Below are 18178 nucleotides of genomic sequence, written 5' to 3' on the forward strand. Positions count from 1 at the left end.
GTTTGGTAGAAATAAAATTATGGTTTTAAAAATATATTTGATACTAATCAAATCAGATAATAGAAATTTATCTGACTAATGAAGTTCTAGTATTGTATCATTGTATCCACGCGGATTTGAATGCCATGCCTTTTGGAAGTTACATTTTTATTGATTGGATCATTTTTTGTTAATTTTTTTTTCAAACTTAAAATATGCATGCTTTGTTTTTATTTAATAGACACATGTGAAGCACGTGAATTTAAGCATCTAAAATTTTTCACTACATTCACCACAGGAAAAAAAAAAAACAAGGGGGGTGTTTGAATTGCTCAAAATTTGAGCCCTCACACAGGATAATCCTTCAACCACCAGCGTTTCTCTTCTTTTTGCCAAATTTCTTGAGAACGATTGCTTTAAGAATAATCACTCTCTCATCGCCCGAAGAAACTAGTACGTGATTTTAAAAAAAAAAATTGCTTCTTGCATCCGTGTCTCAGCTGAAGTTTACTCGCGGGGATCACTCCGCGATGCCCAGTTTCTGAGAAAGAAGGCGAAGCTCAACGGGAGGTTTTCGCCACCGAATTCGTTACAATTACAAAAAGGCTGCAAATGCTCAATTGTTTCTAATCACTGATTTACAAATTGCAAGATAGGTAATCATCAATTACTTTCTCGTAATTCTTTTTTTATAACTACAGAAACACAAACCAATTAGAATCCCAAATAGGGAATTAAAATTAGCTCAAGAAAGGGCAAGGGAGAAGCGCACAAGAGAATTAACGGCAAAATAATAAAGAACTACACCCATAAGCTACAACTCCAATTTACAAGTCTAGAATCCATCCATAGGCGACAAACCTTTTTTAACTAAACATGCGTGATTATTTGAGTAGCACATATACTGTATACATTATGCAATCAATTAAGTTATAGATGATGCAGAAATTAACTTCAACGAGGCGCCCATGCCTGTTATTGTTAAAGCCCGATAGGTGTATTTACATCATCTGCTGCGTTTATTTGACAATATAGTACACCATTCGCTTGGATTGTGTTTTTCACAGATACATCGTCCAAATTTCACTTCACTTTTAAGAGTTTCAATAAGAAGCGGTTTGGTTTTGATCGATGCTTCAAGTGTGACTCCAAGATCCCAAGAACATCAAGGTTCTAATCGGGTCGTCTGCACGGGCGCGGTGGTTACATCCCCTTCTCTCATTTTGATTACGCATAAGAAGCCTTGGCTGCTTCAGAGAGTCGGCGGTGACGGCCACCACGGCGGCCTCGAAGACTTGTCGGAGCCTGTCGCCAATAGACTTGGTGGAGTCGTTGGGACGAGAAGCTTCGCCGGAGACAGGATGAGGTTTCATCCTAGCCATGGTGAGAGACTGCGATTATGAGGCCGGGATATTAGAAATGAAGATCAGAACCGTTGGGTCTATATATAGCCAAATATCGTGAGATGCCGCTAAGGTGACAATCCCTCGGTGCTTAGTTGGTGGGGCCAGATTCCTTATGAATTTGGATTACAGATCATCTCCACTCTCGGCGTCATTATTAATAGCGACCTTGGCCCCGTCCTGTTTCCTATCACCATCAAAATTATTTATAAATATATTTTATATAAATTAAGATAAAATTTTTTAACATACTTATCTCATATTTTATAAATAATGATTAGAAAATTACTTTAAAAGTATTCTATATGGGTTCATTATATATTTTTTATTTCTATTTATAAGTCACTTTTAATATAAAAAATCTTAAATTTTATTTTAAATTCAACATTTTTTTAATTTTATTACTATTTAATATACATTATACCTAATGTAAATAAAGTTAAGACAATAATAAATAAAGACTAAAATTGTATATTCATATAAAAAATTTCTTTCAATGCCATATAAAGAGGATCAAAAAATATTTTCTTTCTCTACTATATAAATAGGATTTATAGGACCAGAGGAGTATCTTTTATTAAAACTTTTTCAATTTTATTTTTGCCAACAAAACTTTTTTAATTCTGGATTTATACATTTTTCACAATAAATACGGGTTTCTCCTTTGCATGTTACTGTTTTTCCTTTAAAGAAAATTACTCCTCCGGTCCTAATTATAAGACCCAATTGACTTATTTGAGGAGATTAAGGAAGTAAGTTAAGTTGATTATTTATAATAAATAAGTGTTGTTATTCCTAAAATATCCTTGCTAATTAAGTATATTGGCTAAAACTATCATTATTAGAAGGATTATCTTTGAAAAAAATGCATAAATATAAGAGATAAAATGGGTTGGGTCTTATAATTAGGACCAAATAAAAAGTCAAATTGGGTCTTATAATAAGGATCGGAGTAGTACAATAGTTTTAGGACAAATTCCTTTTTGTCCTTTTGCCAACATCAACAAAAGAAAGAAAGATTTACTTTATTAGATTCTTTCACTGTCTCTTTCACTCACTTTACTAAATTCCATTCCGCGTAATGACAGTATAAAAACTAAAAATTTACAGCCAAGATCAGCATAAATTCTCTGGATAATCTTTTTTTTTTTTTAAAAAAAAAAGAACTAGATAAGTCATCCAATGCCATAAAACCACTTATCGGCCAGGCGCAACGCTGAAAGTCTCCCAACGGCCTATTCTTGTTTGATGATAAGACCAATCAAGAAAGAATCTCCCAAGAGCTTATTGCTTCGCGGCCCTCTTCAAAAGAAAGAGAATATAGAATAAAGAGGAAAATCAAGTAATTATCAAAATTCAAAATATAAAAAAGAAAATATATGCAGAAAAGTTGAGTATGGAATACGTTAGATTAGATATATGCGTCCCTTGGCAATTTAAAAAAAAAAAAAAAAGACAAACCCGTCCCAATCAGCCAATCCTCGTCGTGTCGTTATGATTCTGCCTCACGTGTTCTCTTTGTTTATCTAAAATAATTAACTCTACTTCCTCTTCTTCGTCTTCTTGGGGATAGAATGGTAACTTTCCTCACACCAAGAGGGCAGATCCTACGGCAGGAAACCGAAACTCAAAACTCTTGGGCCAACACCCAACAAAGAACGAAGTTTACGCAATGGTTCGGACTCTGCAACCGATCTCATGACGTGGCCCATTTATCCCACGGCCCAAGGTTGTAGTGATGCAAGGAAATGAAACAGTCCCTGACAATTAACGGGACTGGACCTAACAAAAATGATTAATTTTTTTATCAGATATTTAAATACGTATTAAAAAAAGTACTCATATTTACTGTCTGACCTGATAGGAGGATATCTGCCTGGTGAAAAAAAAAAGGAAAAGAAAGGCATCATAACCCAACATGGGTTTACGAAAAACCTAACAAATAGCAAATGAACTTAACATAGGAGGATATCAAGCATAGAGCAAGCTTCATTGGCAAGGGGAACCTGTGTCGCTTCCTTCCATTTCATGTTTGATTCTCTTTGGGTCCTTTTCCTTTTAGGAAATGAACTTAACTACGCATAGCGTACCTATTCGCTTTGTTTTTCTTGTGTTTTTCAAAGGATGGCACCTTATCATCTTCTCCATGGATCCATTCATTTACATTCTTAAATCGTTCCACTCCGACCTACTACTGCTGTAGTCCCTGCAGATGAAACTCCAGATGCTTCTTAAGTCGACCGTTTTTAAGACATGATCTTCTCAGCACACAGCAGATAGGAACCCGGTAATTCTTGCGGCACCATTTTCGCATCTACAGTGCACATAGAAGACAACTTTTAAACGCCATGTTTGCTTTTTATTAAAAGGGATTTGTGCATGTACGATATTCTTAACATTATATTATATTATTGACGAGAACTTGATAAGAACATGGCTTTCTATTAATGACACAATAAGTTTTAATTTTTACAGCATATCCATTATTTTCAATTAAATTATACGTTCTATACATTTTGATGGGGAAAAAAAAATCAAATAGCATTTATCATGTTCCAAGTATAAATCAAAATTGCATTGAACATTAAGGGTTTGTTTGGTTTCTTGTTTTGAAAACAATTTTTGTTTTTAAAAACAGAAAGATAAAAAAACTTGTTTAATAATTTGTTTTTAGTTGATTGTTTTAAAAAAAACAAAAAACAGTAACATATTTTTAAAAATAAAAAATCAAAACAACTTTTATATATTTTCCTGTTTTTGTTTGTGTTTTGAAAAATTTTAAGAAATTTTCTTCTCTTCTTATTTACGATCCACCACTTATTATTACCAGCAACAACTGTTACCTACCAAGTGTGATTTTAGAATTACTCCTCCGGTCCTTATTATAAGACCTAATTTGACTTTTTATTTGGTCCTAATTATAAGACCCAATCTATTTTGTCTCTTATATTTATGCATTTTTTTCCAAGATAATCCTTCTAATAATGATAGTTTTAGCCAATATACTTAATTAGCAAGGATATTTTAGAAATGACAACACTTATTTATTATAAATAACCAACTTAACTTACTTCCTTAATCTCCTCAAATAAGTCAATTGGGTCTTATAATTAGGATCGGAGGAGTATTATACAAGTAAATTCTTTTGTTTTCTGTTTTCAAAACTTGTTTCAAGAAACAATTTTATAAAATTGTTTTAAGAACAGGATAATAAAGAACAAAAACAAACGAGCTCTAAGTTTTTTTCTTTTGTTTTTTCCACTAGTTTCGTTTGCTGTTTATTTATTGGAGCTTCCAGGAATTTTTGAAGGTGAGTAGGAAAGACAGCGGAGGTTACCGGGGAAGCAAATTGTCAAACATTTGCACTCTTTTAACTCTCAGGTATAGTTTGTTTCGCAATATTAAATATAAGAGACAGGGATTGATATTAAAAAAATCTATTAAAAAAGTGTTTAACACAATAAACTGCTTGTTACATAATATTAGACAAACTCATATATGTAGTATTGGAAAATATAGTCCCTTCTTATAATATTCTCTAATCCCACTTTCACGAGTTTATCTAATCTCATGTAATAAACCTTAAATTAAAAACCTCACACCGATTGGCTACTAGCATGCATGAAATGCTAATTAAAATGGCACGACAGAGGAAAAGAAAAGGCATAAACTTTGGTGCAAGGAATCTACTTTTTAGATAAGGCTGAAAGGAAAAGGTAGATTTAAGGTCCTACACCGCCCGTAGCAGATCAGTAGGGAGCTATTGGCCTTTCTTAAGCAAAACCCCAAAGAGATGCACTACTTTTTTTTTTTTTTTTTTTTTAATAAAAGGACAAGACACTAAAGATCCTCCATACTTGCCTCCATCAGCTACCCCTGCTCATTTTTGTTCCCAACTTTTTACATTAACAAATCTCTTTTCTTTCGTTTTTTTCCCCAGCGGATATTATGAAACTTAAACACCCCCCCCCACAGTACCCCTCAGCACTCATATCCGCCACTTGGTTGTTCATGACTTCACATAACAGAGCATCCACCTTCATATTCATGGTCGTCATCACAGCGCTTGATCCAACCAGGAGGCGGCGGCGGCTGCTGTAGGTGAGAGTATGTAGCATAAGCATGCATGGGAGGGGCATAATACTGAGCACTAGAAGTGGGGTATGCTGTGTTATAGCTTAAACCGTATACTTGTGGTATTGCAGGAGAATAGTACACTGGTGGTGTTGGGTACGACGGATAGGCATGCTGAATCGGAGGACCAAGATCCATGGCAGCCATAGAAGCAACCAAGTTGGGGGTGTTTCCGACTGATTTACTTGGCGGTGGTGGTGTGGCTAAAGCATCAATCATATTTTCTCGACCGCCTCCGTTATTGTTGGGAGAATCTCCCTTGCTTTGGCCCTTTTTCTTGTTCTTTCTTCTTTTTCTTTTTAGCACCGCCGCCACTGCCCTTGTCGCCACCTGCATCTGCTCCGCCGGCATCCTCACATTCACTGTCTTCTTTGTAAGACTCTGTATCTTCATCATCAGCCAAACCATTTTGATCAATGTCATCGCCAAGCGGTTCATTATTCTTTTGGTCTTTCTTTTGCTTATCACTTCCCTTGGATTTCGACTTGTTATCTTTCTTCTGGGTCTTCTCTGAAGGACATAGCTCTGCTAGTTTGCCTGATCTTACCAGCTTCTTGATTAAAATGTTAGCGTCCACGTTACCAGTCACCGTAACCTTGTGTTGTTGAGAATCAACCTCAGTGATATAAACCCCTATAATCAACGAATGGCGATCAATGATTCAATGTCATAATTAAGACTGCAAGCAAAGAGAACTAATAATCATGAACACACGGTAAGATTATTCTTATAAATATTGCCGCACTACCATCAATTCCCTGAAGAACTTTTTTGACTTTCTTCTTGCAGCCTTCACAGTGGATTAAAACTTTCAACACCCACGTCTGCATGATAGAGTAATTATACAAGGGAAGTTGGAGGAAATTAGTGAACACTGACCAAGGAGATGAACGTGAAAGAAAAGAGGATTTGAGAGAGGAAGGCTGTGGTGTTGATTATACCTGGTATTTCAAAGCTTCTACTGGAGGATCTTCTTCAACTGTCTTGGCTGCCATATGGAGAGTTAGTTGGAGGGAGTGTAATGTAAGGGATGAGAAGTTTGGCGTTCAGCGAAAGGTTTAAAGAGAAGAGAGGCCAATGCAGTAGAGCCCCATCTCTTCCGTACCAGAGTCCAGAGAGAGAGAGTATAAAGATGCTTTGAGAGGGAAGGAAAAATAAGGAGAAAGCAGCACGAGTTAAAAGGTCCAAGAAAAGCATGAGAATGTGGTATCGCACCACACCACCTTAAATTCCTTCTAATTAACTAACCAATAGGCTTATGAATATGACACATCAGCAACGTCACGTGAGCACTGATAGAATATGTAATGTGGGGCTGGGATTGGTGAGCTTCTAGCATATGCACCCGCATGAGTTTCTGATAGACCCTTCTGGAATACTCACCAAGGAAATAAAATCAAGCTTTCAGTCGAGTGTTTGATTTTCACGTCTTTAGTTGCGTAGGATGTAAAAAACAGGTGAGGAGTTCAAGAGGTTCTTCGTATCCACTTCGACGGCCTCCTTTGCATCTAATTTTGTCATTATCAGAGGGTTTTAAGGGCTTCATCAATTTTGGTACAAGCTCATTTTTCACCTTCCAGCCTCTCGCATCGGGTCCTTCTCCATGGCCCCACAATCCTCCTACCAGTCCATCACTCACCAAGTGCTGCTTAGAGGCTAAGTTGGTATGAGGGAAATCAAAAGGAGGAGAAGGAAAATTTTAATGAATTCTATTTAAAAAATTGGAGAAGTGGGGTTTCAAAATTTTAATAAAGAAAAAAAATAATATAAAAGAGTAATAAAAATTAATTAAAAGCTCTTAACCCCATTTTTCTAATTTTTTAAATTGAGCTTTTTGATATTTTTCCTCCCCTCCCCTCTTCTCATTTTCTATCATACCAAACGGACCCTAATAGTTTCATGCTCATCCAATCAAAATATAAACCGGCATGATCAATATTAAGCTTCAAATAACACGGGTTAAGACCCATGGTTATGAGTTTAGTGAAAAGAGTAATGAGCCCGAAGGGTGGGGTCAAAAATAACAATTCAGGATGTTTGTCATTTGACCAAGCCCACGCGACAAATGAATGAGTTGGGCAAGAAAATTACATAAAGCATCAGCTGAAATGTACTCCTACTTAAATTCTAAAACAACTGCCTGTTATTTAGGCTAGAATCTGCTATCTGATACATCTAGGATTAGACCAATGGTTTTGAGATTTTTACATGCATATAGCTGCTAAAAGTAACTCCGAATCTGGCATCGCTCAGATTTCATATTTGTAAATAAAATATTATGCAGACGAACTTTAAAGAGTTAGGCATAAAGTTAAGCCAAAATGTGTATACTACAAACGTCCAAGCTTCAAACCACTAAAAAGGCCAATCATAAAATGTAATACGGCTTCTCCATGTCATGCCCATTTTTAACCATCCCATGGTACTTGCTTGGTGATGGGCTGATGGCCTGGGTTGATCGTACAAAAGCATCTGAATCCTGAACTTACAACACCCGCAGCAATGAAAGAGCAGCCTTATGTAACCGAAGTTGATCACTTTAAAATCCTATTCTGTTCATCGCCCTTGCAACCGCCCATGCCCATTTTCAGAAGCCAAATGCATCATTGACATCACAGGCTCAAGAAAAAGTGAGGAGAAAGCCAACCCTGGGTACGATGCAAACTTCCCTATTCAATTATGGATTATGATACTGATGAAAGTAGCCATTTTTCTTCCATAGTGAGTTCAATCTGTTTTCAAACGTTAAGGCTCAAGAAAAAAATTAGCTGGGGTTGGAGTATTCACACATGACTCAAGGGTTGAAGTATACATGAACATATATTCCCTGACTGGAAGCATTGTTTTCTAGCTCAACTTATATCAGCTAGTTCTCGAGTGAATTGGAAAACCATGGGATGATTCAAGCCGCTGTTGAATCCAATCCAACTCATAAGATCGATTCATTCCTGAGAAAGTTTCATATTAGATAACAAATAAATTCACAGATATAAGCAGAGTTTAATGAAACAGCATACGAATGCATCAAACACTGACGTTTTCTGATATCCAAGCACCTACTGCATATTAGATTCGCTTTTAACCCCAATTGGAACTCAACATGGATTAACTTGACGGTTTCCAAGAGCGAATTTAAATTTGCCAATTGGGTTTACCTTAAAAGTAGGGAAAAAGTATGCCTATTGCCAACTGGAACAACGAAAGAGAAGTTCACTAGAGATAAGGTTGAGGGTAAAGTATATATTTTAAAGGCAATGAATGAGCAATAAAGAAATATCTCTCGTGGCATTGCAATTGGTAAAATGCCCCTAAATGCAAACGAAACCCTAACCAGAAGCAAACGAGCTTATGCATGTCAGTGGTGGACCCTTTTTTCCCTTTTTTTTTTTTTTTTTGAAAAAAGACATAATTCAGCACCCTAAAGTGTGCATGCAAAAGTTTATACAGTTGAATATCTCAAGCTCTAAAGGAAAGAGAGAAAAAGGAATTTAATCTAAAGTGTAGCAGCTGTAGTAGGCTGTCTTCAAACCAGTAAAATAGACATAATTCGGCACAACCACATCCATATCAATACGGTACAGCATAATAATGGACACTCAGTCATCGCCAACTATATGCAGGCTGATTACATTTTTGGCTTCTTTAGAGAAGTGCCTTCTGACATTGATTCCTCTCTTCTGGGTCATCCTCATCTAATTTCAGAACTAGCCAATAATCAATCAATGCGCAGAAGGGCAGAAATTTTAAAGCTAAAATAATAATGTGACCTCTAATCTCATTGCTGGCTAAGTAGACCACAGAGGTCGAAATTAAAACATTTCAAACGGCCAAAGAAGAGCAAAAGAAATCCTGGCATGAGCTATTCAAAACCTTCACATTTCACAGCTTCTAAAAAAAAATCACATTTTTCATTGTTTGGACTTGCATTGAACTTGTTTAATCTAGGATCTGACCAAACCAGAGCATCTCAAATTTCAAGCATGTTTCTCCACAAGGTCCTAATCAAGGGTGTAAAACCTCTATAAAATATACAATTACAATAACTTATACTATTCACAAAACTGCCTACAGTGTGGCCCATTCTTCAAATTTCATGCAATTAACAAAAAAAGGGTTTAATTATAAATTGATAACTTGATAAAGAAAACGAATGACAGAGGCAATTCGAACACACTGACAGTTTGTGTTACTTCAAAGTCAAACTGATGCACAATATGTCTACAGAATGAAAAGGCCAACACATCCCAATTTCCATAATTCGTGTCACCACAGAAAGGATCGTGCCGTGGCTCTACTTGTTGAAACAACCAACGTACGCATAGACTTGAAAACTTACCATTTCACATCCCTTTTAAAAAGTATTTACCCTAATTTTCTGAGCATATTTTTGCAAATAAAAAGAGCGAAGCAAGCCTCCCCCAAAGGCATAATATCTCCACCGTGTAATTTGATTAAGCATTTCACAATTACTATCAATTTTAATCAATTTCACATAGTAACTTGATATTTCAGTATTTGTCGGAGAATTCAGAAGATTGATATGAAACAACATTTATGTAGTCATATGAAATACACCCCAAAGTAAATCAAGCGGCTACAAATCATCAATGTTAAATGCCTTTCTGCACAAAAGAACACCTGAGGTGACCAAAGCAAGAGCCGTCAATGCTCCCTGCCTAGAAAGCCAGAACTCAGTCCATGTCAAGGGTTTTGAGACCTCAAATAGGACCTTCTGAAACTTTTCATTCAAGTCATCCAATGAACCAGTGTTATCTATTACTATGTCTGCTTTAGTCCTTTTTACGTCCAGTGACATTTGAGAGCTCATCCTGTTCCTTGCATCCTCCTCACTTGTCCCGTCTCTCGCCATGAGTCGTTGAATCTGCGTTTCTGGATCAACCCAAACAACAATAGTGGGCTTTGTCAACTTGTCCATCTTGGCCTCAAATAACAGAGGGACATCAAGAACAATAATCTCATGACCCTTCATCCAAAGCTTCACTATTTCCCAAAAGATTCCAGAGGATATATAAGGAGCCAGCAATCTAGAAAAGATCACAATTGAAACTCAAAATCCGGTCCCAATACATCTTGAGACACAAAATAATTCCAAAGATTTCTCACAAAAATCAAGGGAAGACATGTACTAACCTAGCAATTAAGATATAAATTGAACTTTGGACTAGGGCCAATAATTGATAACAAAATATAATGTAACTTACGACATATGCAGCAGTTTGTTATATTGAAGTTACTAGCTACTAATGCTTAATTAACGTCCATTGCCCATAAAAGTTCTCACTTAAATATAATAATTCAATCTCACGTTGCACTCGAAATATATATGCATCTTTTCCACGCAAGAAATCATAGAAATGTGAGGCCACCAATCAGCCATGAAAATGCGAAAATCAGAAGTTTCACGTCAAATACAAAAACTGCACCAAAAAGGCAACATTACCTGTTAAGAAGTTGGCGCTTATCTGGATCAGAAAAAACAATTTGTCCAAGTCTTGGCCTATTAACTTCTCCATTCTCAAGTAAAATTTCCTGTCCGAAAGCTGCAACAACTTTTTTCCACCCACCAGTGCCTTTATTTAATGCAGCCTACAAGTAACCACGAACAAACCCGCTCAATTTTTTTTTAAAAAAAAAAACTCCCGATACAATCATCTCCCTTCAACTCAAAATCATTCATACAGTTCAAAGAAAAGAAAAGTCAGAATCATTAAAACCTGACTTCTTTTCAATGCAAAGGGCAACAAAACTTTAGTTTCAAGATCCATCTAAGACTTTGAAACGTCAATGAACAAAGAACTAAAAACATACACGGGCAACGACGTCGGCATCTACAACCGGAATGCCATTAGATTTGAATAGATTAGACACAGTGCTCTTCCCTGAAGATATTCCACCGGTAAGTCCAACAATTCTCATTGTCACTCGTCGAGGAGTCCCCAAATACTGAAAACCGGACCAGTCATTGAGCCGGTCAAAAAAGTGAGTCAAGAGTAAATGGTTTCCACTCGTGCCAATGATTAAAAAATATAATTTAATTAGAAACAGCACACTGCGAAGTTTTGATACAAACCAGAATTAATAAAAACAGCACAAGTTCACCAGGAAAAAAAAAAACAGCACAAATGCACAAGTCATTTGATACAAAGCAGAATGGAAGAAAAAGCCAAATTACCAGAATATATTAGCTGAGGAGACGAGGTCAAGAGCACCAGCGAAGCTTTAAGAAAAGGCCGAAGCGCTTAGAGGGGCAGACGAGTTCGGATCAGAATTTGGGGCCTAGGGAATTAAGGCAGAAGAGAGGGCTAAAGGGGAGGATCTGTTATTACTACAAACTTTTTAAATACCATGTCAAGTTCCTTCCGACAAGCGCATCTGGTGTAGTGGTATCATAGTACCCTCCCACGGTACTGACCGGGGTTCGATTCCCCGGATGCGCATTTGTAGCTTTTTTCTGTGGCGCTGCTAAAAATACTTCTCTCTTCCTCTTTCATCCTGACGTCCTGTGGGAGGAGGAGAGGGGCTTCTTTTTCTGGCAAATCTTCCTCTACATAATCGAGGCCATCTCGTTCGACCTTCGGAGATTAGTTGCGTATAACGATGGGACAGGTTTCCGAGGTCAGGGCTTTCACAAATAGAATTTTTGCCCTGCTAAACACCTGTGCTTCTCGAACTCAACTCCACCAGATTCAAACCCAACTGATCATCCATAATCTCCATTCCGACAGCACCATTGCTTCCCAATTCATCACTGCATGCCAATCCGTGGGTCTTCTCAACTCCGCTTTTCTGCTGCTCACCTTTCTTCCAAGAGCAAATACTTTCGTTTGCAATTCTCTCATCCGGGCCTTCGCTCACTCTCACATTCCTCATACCCCTCTCGCCATATACTTTCAGATGCATAAAAATTCTGTTCGCCCTAATAACTACACCTTCCCTTTCCTTTTCAAATCTTTATCCGACTTCCGTGAGTTTAAACAAGTTCAATGCATCTACACTCACGTCTTAAAACTGGGTCATCTCAACGATATTTATGTTCAAAACTCACTTCTCGATGTTTATGCATCTTGTGGCCGTATGGACTTGTGCCGACAGCTGTTTGATGAAATGCTTCAAAGGGATGTTGTGTCATGGACAGTGTTAATTATGGGTTATCGAAATGCTGGGAAGTACGATGATGCGTTGATTGTCTTCGAACAGATGCAATATGCGGGTGTAATGCCTAACAGAGTGACGATGGTAAATACCTTGGCTGCTTGTGCAAAATTTGGTGCAATTGAAATGGGTGTCTGGATACATAATATCCTAAAGAAAAATGGGTGGGAACTCGACGTTGTACTGGGGACCGCGTTAATTGAGATGTATGCGAAATGCGGGAGAGCTGACGAAGGGCTGGAAGTTTTCAGCCTGATGAAGGAAAAAAATGTATTTACTTGGAATGCACTTATTAAAGGACTAGCTTCAGCTAAAAGTGGCGAAGAAGCAATCTGGTGGTTTCAAAGAATGGAGGAGGAAGGAGTAAGAGCAGATGAAGTGACTTTGGTCACAGTCCTTTCGGCTTGTAGCCACTCAGGCCTGGTAGAGATAGGACAACAGATTTTCAGTTATTTGATTAATGGGAAGTATGGATTTTCGCCTGATGTCAAGCACTATGCATGTATGGTCGACCTCTTAGCACGTTCAGGGCGCGTAGAAGAGGCTTTTGAATTCGCAAGACATATGCCTTTTGAGCCTACGAAAGCTATGTGGGGATCCTTATTCGCCAGTTCCAAATCTCAGGGGGAATTAGAGCTCAGCGAGTTTGCAGCCAGAAAACTCGTAGATTTGGAGCCACATAATTCTGCTTATTATATTCATCTGTCAAATCTGTATGCAGAGATGGGAAGATGGTGGGATGCGGAAAAAGTAAGGGAAATGATGAAAGAAAGACGGTTAACCAAGGACCTGGGGTTTAGTTCTGTGCAGACTGAACCAAAAGAGCACGCCAATTTTTAGTGCTGTATTTCTCAAAGCATTTAGATAAATGCTAACTTGGATGGAATACTTACAGTCCGATGAAACAAGTGAGGACATGTATAGAGACTGAAAGACGGAGTTAGCCGGCCCTTTTTGTTGAGCTATGGTGTTTTAAGCTGTATATATTTCTTGATTCTTGATGATTAGATTTTGAAGTTAACATAATTTGGCATTCACTCCAGAGACTTCATTTTCTACTGAAGTCAATCGCAAAAATTGAATGCAAAATGGAAGATGGTTCCCAGGGACAGAGTAAAATAATTTTATAACTTATTCGAGTAACATCAAGCGGAACAGGGATTCGAAACCTAGACCTCCAATGGACTGCGCTAATCTTTCTGTGGTAAGATTAATCAAAGTGGCTTTATTCTGTTCATCTCTAAACCTTCAGAGCATACCCATACTGAAATGGCTTTACCTTGATTTCCATAGCAAGGACCTTTGACCAAGCTGGTCTTTGCAGTGATATCAGCTACCCAGGCAGTAACATGGGGCCGTGATCAAACAGATTCCTAGTCTGTGAGTTCATCAAGTATTGAATGGTGGGGAGGTGATGCAGATCCACCAAGGTAAAGCACTAAAGCAGTCCCCTGCCAAGCACTTGGACTCAGATATTCTCTTGCCGTATATATCAAGAACGCATATAATTAATCAACTATGCACACACTCGAGATTGATATTTTGATTTGATTAATGAGGCTTATATTTATGTGAGCAAGCGTCTTCCTCTGATTGTGACAGTTTACTTGCGGTGAGCGGACTTGTATACTTTCAACCCAAGTAACCCAACCCGTCATGCTTTCTCTGCATTGCATTGAAGGGCAAGCTCGAGGAGAATATCGTTAAACGTTAGTAATATTTTTTATATTATTTTTCTTTAACTCCATTCAATTTTCTCTATCTTATTTTTCACACATCCCATTCTTTTCTTTTCTTTTTTTTGGTTGCCAACCACACATGCCATTTATTACCCTTATTTTTCAATCCTTCTCTTAATTTTTAAATTTTCTTTAATCTAGATGTTTGTAAACACGATCATGTGGGCCAAGGATATTGTATACGTATAATGTATTATATCATAGATGTTTCAACGGAAACAACATGGTTGACACCGCAGAAATATGTACTGGCCAACATTACTTACACTTAAGCCTACATTCAGGTTAGAACGCAGTACCTTAGTAGAGTTAGACATTTTACATTATTAAGTAGAGACACACTAACTAAAGGCTGAAACGCAACCATTGAAATGTCATCACAGGCTTGAGGCTTGTATCTCATATCGTCTCAAAACCTGTTTCTGGCTCTAAAAAGTTGTGACATTCCAGCTGAGTCATTTCTCCACCGCGCACCGGGTCAAATCGACATCTGTAGAAGCTGCATAGCACAGTCCACTGGGGATCATTAATATCAAAACATAAAAGCTGCTTATAATTTTAAAATAACGAAAGCAAAACGCGATTTGATGATTAAAAAAGGGTTTTCTCTGAAAAGTAGCTTGAGGCTCAACGCAATACTTATTGCAGTGACAAAAATGATACGACAAAGAACAAGTGCTTTCATCTACATTCTCAACTAAACTAATGCAGATATGATATAGGGTGAATGGGGTGGCGCCTTTCTTCAAATATCAGCTCAGCAATACTCAAAAGCGACCAATTTTTCAGACGTAGAAGAAAAATAGAACCATTCATCAATGGGAACCTTAGTATCTAAGGAAAATAGAGCAGATATAGCCACAGCCTACGGAAGACTGCATTCTGTTGAGGAAGTTACTTTTACCTTCCATCCATGCCAAGAATTATGACCGTATTCTTTTGATGACCAAATACAACCAAGTAACGACAGCCCTCATGCAAGTGAAACTGAGCAACCGAACGCTCTGAATTGAAATACTTAGGCAATACTCCTGCAAGTGCAAAGCAAAACAAGCTTAAAATGAACACGAGTAATCAACTAACGCTTCTCCATTTGAGAAAATTAAAACCTAGAACTCCAAACAATTAAAAACATGGAAAACAATAACAAGGTGAAATAAATATGGAATGGAAGAGAACCGGGTGATATTGGTGGCTGTCAACGATTATTTCCAACACATCTTACGCTCTTAACATTCAACTCCTTCACAATTCACAGGTTGAGAAATAGAACGGTCCCGGCAAATGGGGGACAATAGTCAAAATACCAAGGTTAAAATTTAACAATTTTAGTTAGTACGTGTTCATACAACCTAACAGGATATCAAGTGAGAATAACAATAGATGTTTTACCTTTTAAGTTCTTGAACGAGAGAGATGACCTAGATGGCGTAACGGCAGCATTAGAATTGGATGTGCTCTGTGACTTTTCATGCTGGGGCCCACTAGAATTAACCTTGAGGCTGAAAACATGGACAGTGCCCTTGTCACTCGAAACTCCTAGCCACTCAGCAGTAGAAGAGAATGCCAGACTATATATCTCCGCCGCATTTGCACCCCTTCTTACCTATATTGTTGATTCCATGAACGCATTTATTAGCATGAAAAGCTATCAAGTTTAAATAGACAGATATTTTTTTCTTCACGGCTTCCTTAATAGACGAATTCAAGCTTCCAAAGGAGACAAACAGTTTATTCACAACTCGGACAAACAGCATACGCTAAAGAATCGCGTAAGAGCTAAAGAGCATGTATCATCAAATAGTATGCCTAATCCAGCCACTTGTCTACCATAGGAAGACGTATCTCCTCAAATAACTGACGATAGATTTCCTCTACGGATTTTTTAAAAACACCAAGGAACAAAAAACCGGACCGGACACTAAACCGGTTGAGGTAGTGGTTCAAGGGTCAATGGGTCAGATCGGGGTCAAACCGGGATCAAACCGGTCACATTAAAATGATAAAATTTAATTAAAAATAACAAAGTATAACAATATTAATAATCACTAATAACAAAATGTAAGGAAATACAACAATAATTTGATTGTAATTAAAACAAAATACAATAACATTAAGGATTTTGATCTTTATGATTTCTTAATAACTAAAATTAATAATTATTAATACCAAAATTATTATTAAAATTCATTTAAATATATAGTGATTGAAATATTAGGAGTTGAATAAGAAAAAATAAGAAAAATAGCAAAATATCATTCAAACCGGTTCATTACCGGTTTATACCGGTTTTTGCCGGTTTGCACCGGTTTATCCCGGTTTGACCAGGTTGATGCCGGTTCATTTTATGACCGGTTCATTGCTTTAACCGGACCGGACCACTGGCCGGTTCACCGGTTCACCGGTTGAACCGGCCGGTTCGGTCCGGTTTTTTTTTCACTGAAAAACACGCAGAATTATCACAACCCACCCTATACTATAATGCCGTGAGCATATGAAAAGCATTAATCGTCAAAAACCAGAAAACTCACATACTTCTCGAAGCACCGTGCCATTAGCTGTCCCAAAGATCCTAATTAGTGTCCCCTTGGTGCTTGCGGTAGCTAGTAACTGCCCATCCAGTGTGAGAGTAAAACAAGCTATTCCAGAATCATGTGCCGAAATAAATTTGGATTTCTGCTGCGCATAATGCTCTACTCGAATCTGGCCCTTATGCAAAGCAGGGCAGGCCAGCACCAGAGAATCGGCTAATTGCGAAACTTCGCAGAGCCCTTTCGGGTTCGCAACCGTCTCAATCTGATGCAGCAACTTGAGGTCCGCGAAATTGTACACAAATATCTTCTGTTCCATCACTACAATTATTCTGTCTCGTCGAAGCCGGACTCCCCGAACAGGAGCCCGGAACGACAACTCGCCAATGCACCTGCCTTCATGGTCGTCCCAGATCATCACCTTATTAGGAGGGTATTGGGGGTGAGGACCACCTCCGATGAGTGCCAGTATATTACACCGAAAAAGCATCTCCACGTGGCCAATCCCACCGGCGATGCCACCCCCACCATCGAACTCTCTGCGAAAGTGCTCTCGGAAAGGGTCGCAATCGTAGATACGAAAACCGTTATCCGCGGCGGCGGCGAAACAGGCTCTGTCCTGGTTGAAGGAGAGTTGAAGCAGCGTAGGAGGGGTGGTCATCGCAGGGGAATCGGGCGAAGCATCATTAAACTTGTGATGAGAGATGGAGTGATTGTGACTGTGAGGCGGGGTTGATTGGCGAACCATGAAGGAATCCAAGTCTGGCGTCTGAGATTGATCAGCGTGAAAACTAGGAATTGAATTGGAATCGACATTAGGGCTCGGCCATGGGGGAGAAGAGGAAGTTGAGAGAGTGGCCATGGATCACGGAGTATCGAAAGAGCTGATAGCCCCTTCTTCTCACTGTATCCCTCTTCCGACCCCGACAACCAGTCCCAGTGAACAAGTTCCTTTCATTCGGGAAGGCGTAAAACCAGTAGATGCGGAAACGAGAACATGATTCCCAGAATTTTCTGCAAATTGACGATTTTCTCCTTTTCCTGATGTTGGTGATGCGTGATCGCGTCATCACTTACCCGGTGCGGCCCGACTTGCTTGCTCTCAGATATTTTTCATCGGCATCGTCAAAATCATTTTAATTTAAAAAATTTTAATTAAATTTGCTGGGCGACAGTAAACTCGCTCTTCTTCATCAAATCATTTTAATCGTATACATGC

At 38.2% G+C, this 18178-nt stretch overlaps 5 protein-coding genes, 1 long non-coding RNA gene and 1 other non-coding gene across 8 annotated transcripts; 2 read left to right on the top strand and 5 right to left on the bottom strand.

Annotated features, from left to right (window-relative positions):
* Positions 1-4820: 4820 nt before the first annotated feature.
* On the bottom strand, positions 4821-5736 carry LOC114732769 (leucine-rich repeat extensin-like protein 5). The gene has a single exon (XM_028920104.1). The coding sequence runs from the start codon at positions 5733-5735 to the stop codon at positions 5400-5402; it is 336 nt and encodes a 111-aa protein (XP_028775937.1). The 5' UTR covers position 5736; the 3' UTR covers positions 4821-5399.
* LOC114732768 (heavy metal-associated isoprenylated plant protein 36-like) lies at positions 5054-6689 on the bottom strand. The gene is made up of 3 exons (XM_028920103.1): positions 6458-6689; positions 6265-6340; positions 5054-6149 (listed from the first exon to the last, which is right to left on the bottom strand). The coding sequence occupies exons 1-3, from the start codon at positions 6509-6511 to the stop codon at positions 5755-5757; spliced, it is 525 nt and encodes a 174-aa protein (XP_028775936.1). The 5' UTR covers positions 6512-6689; the 3' UTR covers positions 5054-5754.
* Positions 6690-8147: 1458 nt separating this feature from the next.
* On the bottom strand, positions 8148-8753 carry LOC114732758 (uncharacterized). The gene is made up of 2 exons (XR_003739030.1): positions 8672-8753; positions 8148-8464 (listed from the first exon to the last, which is right to left on the bottom strand). It is a non-coding gene; the product is annotated as an uncharacterized LOC114732758 (long non-coding RNA).
* Positions 8754-9959: 1206 nt separating this feature from the next.
* Positions 9960-11798, bottom strand: LOC114732763 (dephospho-CoA kinase). Of its 2 annotated transcripts, XM_028920098.1 has the most exons (4): positions 11710-11798; positions 11346-11480; positions 10978-11123; positions 9960-10561 (listed from the first exon to the last, which is right to left on the bottom strand). In XM_028920098.1, exons 2-4 carry the CDS (start codon positions 11451-11453, stop codon positions 10111-10113), a joined length of 705 nt encoding a protein of 234 aa, XP_028775931.1. In that variant the 5' UTR covers positions 11454-11480; positions 11710-11798; the 3' UTR covers positions 9960-10110. The 2 variants fall into 2 exon arrangements, with proteins under 2 accessions (XP_028775931.1, XP_028775930.1); XM_028920097.1 differs by lacking the exon at positions 11710-11798 and having other exon boundaries at positions 11346-11624.
* Positions 11799-11903: 105 nt separating this feature from the next.
* TRNAG-CCC (transfer RNA glycine (anticodon CCC)) lies at positions 11904-11974 on the top strand. The gene has a single exon. It is a non-coding gene; the product is annotated as a tRNA-Gly (tRNA).
* A 126-nt stretch (positions 11975-12100) lies between these two features.
* LOC114732760 (pentatricopeptide repeat-containing protein At5g66520-like) lies at positions 12101-13547 on the top strand. The gene has a single exon (XM_028920094.1). It carries the CDS (start codon positions 12135-12137, stop codon positions 13527-13529), a length of 1395 nt encoding a protein of 464 aa, XP_028775927.1. The 5' UTR covers positions 12101-12134; the 3' UTR covers positions 13530-13547.
* A 1054-nt stretch (positions 13548-14601) lies between these two features.
* On the bottom strand, positions 14602-17940 carry LOC114732761 (autophagy-related protein 18a-like). The gene is made up of 4 exons (XM_028920095.1): positions 16964-17940; positions 15821-16034; positions 15333-15459; positions 14602-14927 (listed from the first exon to the last, which is right to left on the bottom strand). Exons 1-4 carry the CDS (start codon positions 17819-17821, stop codon positions 14828-14830), a joined length of 1299 nt encoding a protein of 432 aa, XP_028775928.1. The 5' UTR covers positions 17822-17940; the 3' UTR covers positions 14602-14827.
* Positions 17941-18178: the final 238 nt, after the last annotated feature.

This window comes from Neltuma alba, unplaced genomic scaffold, assembly GCF_004799145.2.
Source record: "Neltuma alba isolate B1F8T4 unplaced genomic scaffold, ASM479914v2 tig00012936_pilon, whole genome shotgun sequence".
NCBI classification, from domain to species: Eukaryota; Viridiplantae; Streptophyta; class Magnoliopsida; order Fabales; family Fabaceae; genus Neltuma; species Neltuma alba.